Raw genomic sequence first — 12,042 nt, 5'->3', positions numbered from 1 at the left:
GATATTTCGGTAATCTTGCTGTGCGGGAAAACAGTATCTGATTTGGCCAAGACTATAAGAATAGCTTTGGCACTTTAGACGTTAACTATTTTAGGAGTGCTTTACAGCTTTACACACAAAGATAAACAATGTAAAGACATAATGGGCCTTGCTTCATGACCTCCCCATGCCATTACAAATCATTCAGTTTGCAATGATGTGGAATAAATGACATTACAGCTTCTAATCAATGTCCCAAGTCACTGAGGTTTGTCTTACGAAGCAACCACCACGTGGCTTCTATGCTACTTTTTGTTCGTTTATCGTGGCATGGGAAAATGGTGCACATACATATGATAATTGTGGTACCAATCTTGCACTCTGTGTATGGGGAAAAGAAGGGCTCAGAGTAACTCATATGAAGCTCTAATATAAACTTAGTATGACTATTTTATTTATTTAAGCAATTTATGTAATGCTTAACTACAATAGTCTCTAAGCAGTGTACAAGAAATACAGTACAGAACGGGGTGGTGGTGGTGGTTAAAACTTCATCTAAAATGCCTGCAGAAACAAAGAAGGCTGCAGTAGGTGGCAGAATTTCAACAGGAAGAGGACCTGTCTGACCTGAATGCGAAGGGAGTTCCACAACATTGGGCCCACAATACTACATGCATGGCTCCCTGTGAATATGAGCCATGCATCTGAATTAGGCCTTGGCGGTGTATTGATACAACATCCAGGACCAGTATGAGGGGCAGACCATGATGGTGGCTCCACCTTACGGTATATTGGGGGTGAAACCGACGCCGCTTCTGAGTCCCTCTGCTACCAGTGCCACTTTCAACATTGGGCCGCTGGTAGCAGAGGGACTCAGGAGCAGTGGTGGTTTTACCCGCGATCTTTAAACAGCTCCCAAACACCCAGCTGAGCGAACCCCAATGCCTCAAGTGCAAGCTGGAGAGGTATGGGTCTTGCCCAGCTGGGGGGTGGGAGCCTTCCTGCCCCCCAAAAGAACCTTACAAAGAAGCTCCGAGGTCCTGCGGATGAGCAGCAGGGACCTTGGGGCTTGCTCAGCTAAGGGGCGGGAACCCTCCTTTTCCTATCATGGACTTTGGGTGATTGGAAGATTTATACATAAATCTACTTGTTGATAATATACCTTATAACATATATTTAAAAACCAACAATATGAATATGAGCATAAGATCTTGAATGTAATCACAGGTACGGAATAGCTTTTGAAGTAAGGAGGAACAATAATATAAATTTCTCCCACAGTTTTTCTATTCTGTTTTCCTTTTGAACTACCAAATCATTATATTAAATCCAATTCCAAAGTGCTCCCAGAACTGCATAATAAATAAAATTAAAGAACCTAAATTTGAATCTATTTTTTCTGTATCTAAACCACTGGTGTTTACAGATTTTTTTCCTCAGTCATAATGGTCAAGATTGCTGGGAAGGTATGCACTGACCTCACTCCTCACTCCCACCATGACAAGAATAGAAATTCAACAATAGCTTCTGAGAGCATTAAAGCTGAAGGTTAGCAGACTTGAAAGACGAGTTGAGGCACTTCAGAAGTATGCACATTGAGTTTGGCCAAGAGATTGCTTCACATATCATTCAGGTTTATCAAACAAGCTTTTATTTATTTAAGTGGTAATGCTTTGTCAAAAATAATCTTAACTTCATGTTTACATAAGAGGCTAATACCATGGGTTGCCTAAAAATACTTTCCTCTCCTAAATGAATCAAGTTTATATATATTACCTTTATCTGTGCTTTCATAAGCTGTTGGTCGGTTACTTTACTTTTTAATTTCAGGATTTTTTCAATTCGCTCATTAACTTGTTGATCCTTCTTCAGCTCATTTTCATAAAATTTAGAACCCTGCAAAATAGATTTAAATTATTTAATATCCATCATTAGCCTTATCTAGTCTAGTGCAGTTTGATATAATTATTACATAATTATTTTTAAGTTATAGAGAACATTAAAAACACATTTTAAAAATTTAGTCAGCCCCAGTATTTGTTACACCAGCTTTCAGGATGCCAGACATCACTGCAGTTAGCAGCAAATGAAGGTGGAAGTGGAGTCACTCAATAAAAATTATATGAAGATACACAGAGCACCAGCAAAAGACGCTGCATGAATAATAATTTGCACACACATTTTGTTTGTGTGATGATGTGTTATTTTTGATAAGCTACTGAGCAACATGGTAAAATGTTATAAATATTGCACTAGGCTAGCATAATGTTACCAAACACAACATTTCATAGGCATTGCAACATTACATCTGTGTTACATGCACAGTATTCAAAATTTGCACAGAAGGCAGCAATTTTAAAAAGCAATCAATTATTTGGCATCTCACACTGATTAGAAATAATAATTCAGCTTCATTTTAATTTACAGCGTGCCTAAAATTTGATAAACACTGCACAGAGATTAAAGATGAGTCAGTACTTGCCTGCAGACATATTCTCTTAACACAGATACACATCCCCCCCCCAAAAAATGGATGTGGAGGATACCTTGCCTTCTTCACTAAACAATAAAGAATGCTAGTAAAAACCCTACAGTTTTTATTGAATGTAATCAATACCTGTGAATAGCTAAAGCATTTGTGAGAGTTTATACAAACAAACCTTGGAAGCTTCCATTATGATTTTGTTGATCTTCTCCTTATCCAGCCCCTGCATTCCAGCTTTGTTATCATTGAGGCCCAGTCTAAGCAGAAGTCCCTCTCTGGAAGAAGCATTGCCTTTATCTGCATTTTCCATTGCACAACCAACTGAACAGATTCTCAGTTCTTGCCCTGAAAAAAACAAACTGCATAATTTTGCTAGATGTACTACAGTGGTGCCTCAGGTTACATACACTTCAGGTTACATATGCTTCAGGTTACATGCGCTTCAGGTTACAGACTCCGCTAACCCAGAAATACTACCTCGGGTTAAGAACTTTGCTTCAGGATGAGAACAGAAATCGCGCAGCGGCAGCAGGAGTGGTGCATCAGATTAAGAACAGTTTCAGGTTAAGAATGGACCTCCAGAATAAATTAAGGACTTAACCCGAGGTACCACTGTACTGACATTATCACATCATAATGCTACAGTACAAGAGAGGGGAACCTTTTTATGTGGCCCGTGAATGCCCTCCCTGTTGGTTGTGGCAACTCCTCTGCTACTGTGGCAGTGTCAGCAGAGCTATCAGTGCTCTGAAGTCTGGCCCTTTCTTCCCTACTATTCAGCTGTGGTGGTAACATCAGGAGACAACAGCCTCGCTACAAAGAATTGTGGGTGTGAAATACAGTAGTGACTACTGCTGCTCTATGAATGCTCAAAAGTGTACTCAGTGCTGTAATGGTTCGGTTCCACAGCACACATTAGGGGCTGGACTCCTGCTCATTCCATTTGCCAGCCCCCTGCTATTCTCCTATTCTCCTAGAGTTTCCCCTTCCCACTCCATGCAACCACCAAGCTTGCTTTTCAACTTCCCAGTTCCATATCTGAAGCCACTTCTCTTCTATTCTGCAGCCCTGCTTTGCACTCCTTTTCACCTTCAGCCCCCATCTTCATGCTTCCCCACTCCTTTTGTGCAATCCCCTGCACACAAACCACCCCGTGGTAACCTCCTACAACATCCTCCTGTCACTCAATGCAGCTACTAAGCACCCTTTTCACCTTCTACCCAATTATGAAGCAGAAGAAGCGTGTCTCGTATCTCAGGGTGCTGCCAAGATTTCCCTTTACAGAATATAATGTAAATAACTGTACTTCATATTATTATAGATTTATTTTACTTTTTGAATGGATTGTACACACCTTTAGAACCATAGCCCAAAAGATAAAAATAAAAATAGGAAAAATAAATCAATTGCATTGGAAGATTTTCAGTACATGAATTTCGATCTGCTAAATTTCTATGGTAACAACACAGAGCACAGGAATATTTTCTATACTACCAAAGTTGGTAAAGTTCAGTTATGATTATGTTATTTAAGAATGTTTATACTAAATGTCTATCCTTTCAAATTCTTCATTCTACTGAATTCTAATTCTTTGACTTTTCTTCAAGTGGAGTACTAATCTTTATTTTATAAAGAGGTATCCTTAAAGCAGATTTTTAGCTAACTATTAAAGTGAAACTCAATTCAGCAAAAGGCATTCACCAAAGCTTAAGGATCATCAAACCACCTCCACCCATATCTGGGCTCCTAAATACAAGAATCCTAGAGAGGCACTGTTTGTATCCACTCATAAAATCCTTTGGAACAATCAGGAGCATTCTTTCCACTCAACAGAGCTTTTGCAATTTTTAAGAGCCCTGGTGGAACACAAGATTCTTGTCAGTTTCAAGAATAGTAATAATGTCAAGGAGAAAGTGTGATTAGCTTGCATGTGCTCAGGAGCTTAGGATGTTTGGTTTGCCTTAGGCTCTTTCAGATGAATGGTTAAAACTACAGCATTGTTATAGCCTTCATTTAGCAATGAGAGCAAGCGTAAGCATCTTAAGCACAGCTTGTAATGCACAATATATTATAGTGTACAACTGAATATTTTTAATCATAGACTAGTAAAACTGAAATTCTAGGCATAATTTCCTTCAAATGGTTGTAGTTCAGAGTGATCTTTTGATAACATTAATCTAAGCTAGCATTTTTCAATTATGACAGGTTATTCAGATTATTTTGGTTCCATCAGAGCTGACAAGAACTTGAATACAAATCCTTTAGGCTTCCCCCCCGCACCCACACAAAAAGCAGGCTAATGTACCATTTGGCATATACAAATGTGGATGGAGAAAATCTTAGCTTGAAGCTATAGGGAAAGCAAGGCTTAAAATGCTTTAGAAATAAGATTATGTTGAAGCATCAACAAATAGGGCAACTGTAATTTATGAGACGCAGGTGGCGCTGTGGGTTAAAGCCTCAGCACCTAGGGCTTGCCGATCGAAAGGTCGGCGGTTCGAATCCCTGCGGCGGGGTGCGCTCCCGCTGCTCGGTCCCAGCGCCTGCCAACCTAGCAGTTCGAAAGCACCTCCGGGTGCAAGTAGATAAATAGGGACCGCTTACCAGCGGGAAGGTAAACGGCGTTTCTGTGTGCGGCTCTGGCTCGCCAGAGCAGCAATGTCACGCTGGCCACGTGACCCGGAAGTGTCTCCGGACAGCGCTGGCCCCTGGCCTCTTAAGTGAGATGGGCGCACAACCCCAGAGTCTGTCAAGACTGGCCCGTACGGGCAGGGGTACCTTTACCTTTACCTTTAATTTATGAGACAAAGAAATGTGCCAAAATGTAATATAGGTTTTTCATGTGTTTTCTAAATGGTAGTAACATCCACAGACAATGGCCTGTATACCTCCTCTTCTCCTTAAGATATAAAAGTATCCAAAGTATCTGCATAGTTTGAATTTGTGAAGTCATGGAACTGAAAGCCCTTTGCCACTGAGCTACTGCAGTCCAGCCAGTAGCTTTGTTCCACAGAAGTTAATGGAGAGTTTATTTTACACCAATCAATTTAATGGGGACTATTCATTCTTACTGCAAAAACAAAATACTGTAGACCTGAGGTGAGGCACATTGGGAAGGAAAGAAACTGAAAGAGGGAGGAATGTAAGAGATACACTACCCCTTTCCCAGCAGCCCCTCCAATATACTTGCTCTTCCTGGCTGTCATAATTTCAGACAACTCAGTACCATGTATAGGATGTGGAGGGAACAGAGAAAGCCCTCTAAGTGCACACCTTCAAGATAAGCAATTATGTAATTTGCTCAGTTAACTGTCAAGGGTAAAATTGTAAATCCAACCTGTAATTAGCTATATACCCAGGACAGTGTTGCAAATTACTATTACTGTGGGAAACACACCTTTGTTTTCAGCAGCAAAGATGCCAAATGGTTGGACTAGATGGCCCCTGTAGTCTCTTTCCAACTCAACAATTCTATTATTTCCATCTACATTTGCCTATAAATGGTCATGTATGTATTTCTGAAAACCTGGCCCAATCGAACTGGGCAAGGCTTCTTTAAAAAATTATCTTATCTTATCTTATCTTATCTTATCTTATCTTATATCTATTTATTTATTTATTAAAAGAGATTAATTTGCCTAGATCAGAAACTGTTGGGTATCAGGCCTAGGCTACCACCTATACACGGAAAGCTTCTACAGTTAGAAGCAGAGGGTGAACAGTAATCCTCCCACAACTACAAATCTCTTGCTCATCACCCATTACAGTTATCATGCTGGATGTGTGTCACAATACAGTGGTACCTTGGTTTACAAACTTAATCCATTATGGAAGTCCGTTCTTAAATCAAAGCGTTCTTAAACCAAGGTGTGCTTTCCCATAGTTGGGGGGGGGGGGAACGACTCAATTTACAAATGGAACACACTCAATATGTTCTGCTTCCAAGGCAAAGTTCACAAACCAAAACACCTACTTCCAGGTTTGTAGTGTTCTTAATCCAACTTGTTCATAAACTAAGCTGTTCTTAAACCAACGTACCACTATAGTGCTAAAGGGGAAATTATCCCCACAGCTCTTTATCTGTAAGCAGCCAAGGTAAAGGTAAAGGAACCCCTGACCATTAGGTCCAGTCGTGGCCGACTCTGGGGTTGCGGCGCTCATCTCACTTTACTGGCTGAGGCAGCCGGCTTACAGCTTCCAGATCATGTGGCCAGCATGACTAAGCTGCTTCTGGCAAACCAGAGCAGCGCACAGAAACACCATTTACCTTCCCGCCAGAACGGTACCTATTTATCTATTTGTACTTTGATGTGCTTTCAAACTTCTAGGTTGGCAGGAGCAGGGACCTAGCAACGGGAGCTCACCCCGTGGCGGGGATTCAAACCACCGACCTTCTGATCGGCAAGCCCTAGGCTCTGTGGTTTAGACCACAGTATCACCTGTGTCCTGTAAGCAGCCAAAGGTTTGTTTAAAAAATAAATACAGTGGACGCTCGGGTTGCGAACACGATCTGTGCGGGATCAACCCGCAGCATCCGCAACCCACAGTGGTGCATTTGCACATGCACGGGTTGCAATCTGGCGCTTCTGCATGTGCGCAAAGTGTGATTTAGCACTTCTGCACAAGCTCAACCACCGAAACCTGGAAGTAACCAGTTCTGGTACTTCCAGGTTTCAGCTGTCCGCAACCCAAAAAAATGCAACGTGAAGCCTCTGTAACCCAATGTATGACTGTAAATAGCAACTTTATTTACATTAAATTGGGAATTCAAGTGTCAGGTTACATACTGCAACAGGAAACATATTCCCTAAAAGATGCTTTTCCAATCTCTCCAAAATAGAAATTTAGCAACATTTCTAGGCAAAACGTTATTCTTGGTTTGTTGGCTTTGCACTGGAAATTATCCTAAGATTTCTAACAAGGCAAAGGGCAGCAAAAAGGAGAACAATTGTTCTTCACTTCCTTATGGCAACCTTTCTAAAATACCTTGTCATTAATACTATTTTCACAAGGCAGACAATTCTTCCTTTCCTATTTCTTACAGCCAATTTCTCACATTCTTATCTATTTCTACTCTCCTCTGAACTGTCGCCAGTTTGTCTGCATCCTCCTTAGGTGTGGCTATCAACACAAGACAAAAATCGTTCCAGCAAAAGCATGATCAAAGCCAAGCCGAAGACGGTTACTCCCTAAGTGGTGGATGCTGTGTTTCTATTAATGCAACTCAAAACAGTATTTTATGTCTAAAACAATAGATCAGGCTATTAGTTTGCTATGGTTGTTTTTTTTTACTGTCATTTAAAAATAGGCTTGATATAATATCAAATCTTCATCTACCCTAGATCAAGCTTAATAAATAATTCCCAAAATTCCTACTTTCTGCAACAAGATCCCTGCCACCAGATCTTCCTGTTTCTTTGAGTAATACTGTTTCCTCTTCTACAAAGACTTGTTCTAATGCAATCTTGCAAAGAAGCCCACAAAAGTTAGTAGCCTACAAACATATTTACCAGCCCTCTTAACCACAGGATAGTTACAAATAAAATAAAAAGAACTTCTATCAGAAAAGTCTTGCACCAGCCTATTTAGTTCCTGTGCTAGATGTGCATAAAGGGGCTTTCCTGCTCCATGGCTAGTATGGAGACCAAATAAATATATCACAATTCTACCAGGTCACTCACTCATCTGCATGGAATTCCTGAAGCAGATTCTTGGCAAGGCTATTCATTATCTTTAATACCAGAGGTAGTTTGTCTCTGAATACCAGTTGTTGGGGACGATAAATAGGGGAGAACTGTAACATTTATCTGCAATAGTGGGCTTCCTACAGGTATCTGGCTGGCCACTGTGAGAACAAAATGCGGGGCTAGATAGGCTATTGATTTGACACAGCAGCTACCAGGCTGAGTTGTTGGAAACAATATATTCTAAATGATTGGGATTTTTAAAACAAAATACTTTATCCATCAAAATTCAAAATATTTTAACAATTCATATTCAGTGACACTGAAAATACTCCAATTAAATTTTGATGCAAAAGGTTGGTATTGTGAAAAGAGACATGAAGTTTTAATCTTGCACAATCTTAAATGCATGCTTAACTAAACTGTGTACTGCTAACCCAGCATCACCGATCTAAATGGTATTCCTGCTGTTGACTTTTTTTTTTGCCCTCCTAGCCTACAACTACTGCAGTGATGTTACATGATGAATGTTGGAGAAATTAGGGGACAGAACCCCAACAGCTCCTAAAATTGTAATCTAGCACATCAAGTGTGTCCACTCCCCAACCCCTCTGGCTAACTCCCTGAAACAGTAGTAATGAACATCTAAAACAACAACTACAAAGCAATCCTACCATATCTACACAGAAATAATTTATACTGAATTCAGTGACTTACTCCCAGGTAAGCAGAGTTTGGAATCTAGCCTAATTTACATAAGGAATACAGATTCTGAAGAAGTGTGTCATAATAGGAAAAAATCAGGAGTAGCAAAGTGGTAGAATGTTGCAAGGGGGCAGGAAAAATGGAAGATGGTTACAGATGGAGCAAAAGTATCAAAGAGAGCTACTGTCCAATATCCTGTGAAGGGGCCATCACACATTATTTGATTTGTTTGCAGACTCTTTTTCTGTGCAAGTCAATGAGATGTTTATATTTGCTCCTTTGACATGTACCTTGAAAATGTAAGAACTGCATTCCTGGCTGATATCAAAGCCTACATGTTGCCCAATAATTCAACCTTCAGTTGTAGCCAGCCAGATCATCATGACCATGCCTGTTTGCTAAAAAAACCACTGGCTGAGTACAACTGTGCCCACATAAAAGTATCATTTGAAAATGGGACTCCCAAGTAGGTGTCTATGGGCATGATGGAACTCCTGTCCTTCCCTTCTTAAAAAAACCAAAACTTATTTATTTCAACAACTTACATACCGTTTAACACCAAGTTTCAAAGTGGTGTACCATTAGATTACAAAAACAAAAAATGAAGTTTTTAGGAGGTGTTATTTGTTTGGCAGGGGGTGGCCTACTTTTTTGTCTGTTTTATTTGAGTTGTGCATAATAAATTTGCCTCTTGTTCGACAGGAGTCGGTGGGTCTCAGCATAAAAAAAATATCTTGTGAAATGGGTATTTTGTGATGGCCACAATTTTTTAGATTTCTAAATGTGCTCTCAGGTCTCAAAAGTTGGGGACCTGTTGTAGAACCAAGTTGGCAACTACAAACCCATAAACTGCATACAGATCCCCAAATCAATTATATTTGCTCCCTGGCATATTTTAAATGCAAGGTATGGAGTGTTTGCTCAGATTCTGTAAAGTGGTCTCTTTGTGGGAGGTTTTACTGTACAGTGGTACCTCAGGTTACATATGGTTCAGGTTACATACGCTTCAGGTTACAGACTCCACTAACCCAGAAATAGTACCTCAGGTTAAGAACTTTGCTTCAGGATGAGAACCGAAATCGTGAAGCAGTGGCATAGCGGCAGCAGGAGGTCCCATTAGCTAAAGTGGCACTTCAGGTTAAGAACAGTTTCAGGTTAAGAACGGACCTCCGGAACAAATTAAGTACTTAACCCAAGGTACCACTGTATATGGAATGCCTGAACTACTGCTATACGTAGGTACATATGTTCTGCTGCTATATCCTTAACTAGTGAACCTTGGGGCTACCACAGAGCCTACCACAGTGGCATCAGAGTCGCAAAACAACCTCTGCAAAGATGCCTCTCCAGTCCCTTTTTTACAGCCTTTTTGGCAACAGGGGAAGATTTTCTGAGGTTTTTAAGCAGTTTCTTAACACCAGACTGCAAACTATTTTATGCTTTTTCTAGGTAGTTATTTTGTTTTTTAAATGTATGCATTAAATTTCCAGATATACATTTTCCATCATTAAATACACAACAGTACATCCAATGACTTCCCTTCTTCTCCTTCCATGGTTCCTTGTACAGTGGTACCTCTGGTTACAAACTTAATTCGTTCTGGAGGTCTGTTCTTAAACTGAAACTGCTCTTATCCTGAGGCGTGCTTTCACTAATGGAGCCTCCCGCTGCACGTGCACCTCCGGCACGTGATTTCCGTTTGCAGCCTGGGGCAAAGTTCGCAACCAGGAGCAGCTACTTCCGGGTTAGTGGCACTCGTAACCTGAAGCGTTCGTAACCAGAGGTACCACTATACTTCCAAAAGTAACTGCATAGTCTATTTCCTCCATCTAGTTCCCTCCTTCAGCGGTGGTGGAAGCCTCTCGGGCGCCTGGGGCAGAGCGCCCAGGGGCAGGGCAAACCGCCCATAGGGGCAGAGGGTGTAGCGCCCATAGGGATGGGGGGCACGCCACTCTTAAAGAGGGACAGGACAGGGCATGCCACAGGGCCTCAGCCGCCCTACAGCTGGGGGGGGAGGCAGTGGGTGGACAGCGTGGAGCCTATGGGCGTCGGAGATGTGTGGCTCTAGCGCGCTGCAGGCCCCATAGTGAGTGCCGCCTGCCATTTTGTCACCCCCTCAGTAGGGACACCCAGGGCAGATCACACCTACCGCACCCCCTTGCTACACCCCTGCCCTCCTTTCCTTTATATCTTAAACTACATTATACTGTTGAATGTAGATTAAGATATGATGGAAAATGGGAAACTAGCTGGATTATATCAAATATGCAGGTAGTTATTTTGGGGCAGGGGGTTGCTGCCTTTTATTGTTGATTGCTAAGCTTTAATTATGGGACGCAGGTGGCGCTGTGGGTTAAAGCCTCAGCGGCTAGGGCTTGCCGATCGAAAAGTCGGCGGTTCGAATCCCTGCGGCGGGGTGCGCTCCCGCTGCTCGGTCCCAGCGCCTGCCAACCTAGCAGTTCGAAAGCACCTCCGGGTGCAAGTAGATAAATAGGGACCGCTTACCAGCGGGAAGGTAAACGGCGTTTCCGTGTGCGGCTCTGGCACGCCAGAGCAGCGATGTCACGCTGGCCACGTGACCCGGAAGTGTCTCCGGACAGCGCTGGCCCCTGGCCTCTTAAGTGAGATGGGCGCACAACCCCAGAGTCTGTCAAGACTGGCCCGTACGGGCAGGGGTACCTTTACCTTTAAGCTTTAATTATTACTGCATACGGTCTTGTGATTCTAGTATGTTTGCTGTCAGCCACCCCAAGCGTGTTTATCGATAGGTGGCTATAATAAGTCTAATAAACAACTTCGTGTCATTGGCTACCTGTGAAGAGGGCAGCGTATACTGCAAGATGCATTTTAGTTCCTTAAGGCTGGATGATTTTGCATGCTCCCCCCAAAATGAGAAATTGCTTTTCCCTGCTCTAGCCTAGTCCAAAACCAAGCACGTTTCTCATCCCACCACAATTAGCAGCACCACAAAATGCCATGGTAAAATAAATAAAAATCTGAAATCGGCTTCTGTCACTTGGGAACGAACCATGGCAACAGAGGCGTCGCTGCCTGTCTCTTACGGAGCGAGCCTGCTGTGCATGTTTCCTCAGAAGTAACTATTGCAAAGGACTGCAGTTTCCCCTTCCTTCGGTTTAAGCGTTGGTTAACACACTACATATGCACGGCTGCCCGGAGCCACTAAAAACC

General features: G+C 42.1%; 1 protein-coding gene across 3 annotated transcripts in view; it reads right to left on the bottom strand.

Moving 5' to 3' along the window:
• POLK (DNA polymerase kappa) overlaps positions 1-12,042 on the bottom strand; it is a 31,642-nt gene that overhangs the window by 19,258 nt on the left and 342 nt on the right. For 2 of the 3 annotated variants that reach the window (XM_079995443.1, XM_079995445.1), the window contains exons 2-3: positions 2,640-2,809; positions 1,756-1,875 (exon numbers count right to left, since the gene is read on the bottom strand). In XM_079995443.1, the coding sequence (XP_079851569.1) occupies positions 1,756-1,875; positions 2,640-2,774 (255 nt within the window). In that variant the 5' untranslated portion in view covers positions 2,775-2,809. Of the gene's footprint in view, positions 1-1,755; positions 1,876-2,639; positions 2,810-8,822; positions 8,846-12,042 lie in introns of those variants that run through there. The other variant, XM_079995444.1, reaches the window with a different exon arrangement.

The sequence above is a fragment of the Podarcis cretensis genome (assembly GCF_951804945.1).
Source record: "Podarcis cretensis genome assembly, chromosome: 11".
NCBI lineage: Eukaryota > Metazoa > Chordata > Lepidosauria > Squamata > Lacertidae > Podarcis > Podarcis cretensis.
Note: the sequence above shows the minus strand (reverse complement) of the source record. Positions and strands in the feature narration are given on the sequence as shown.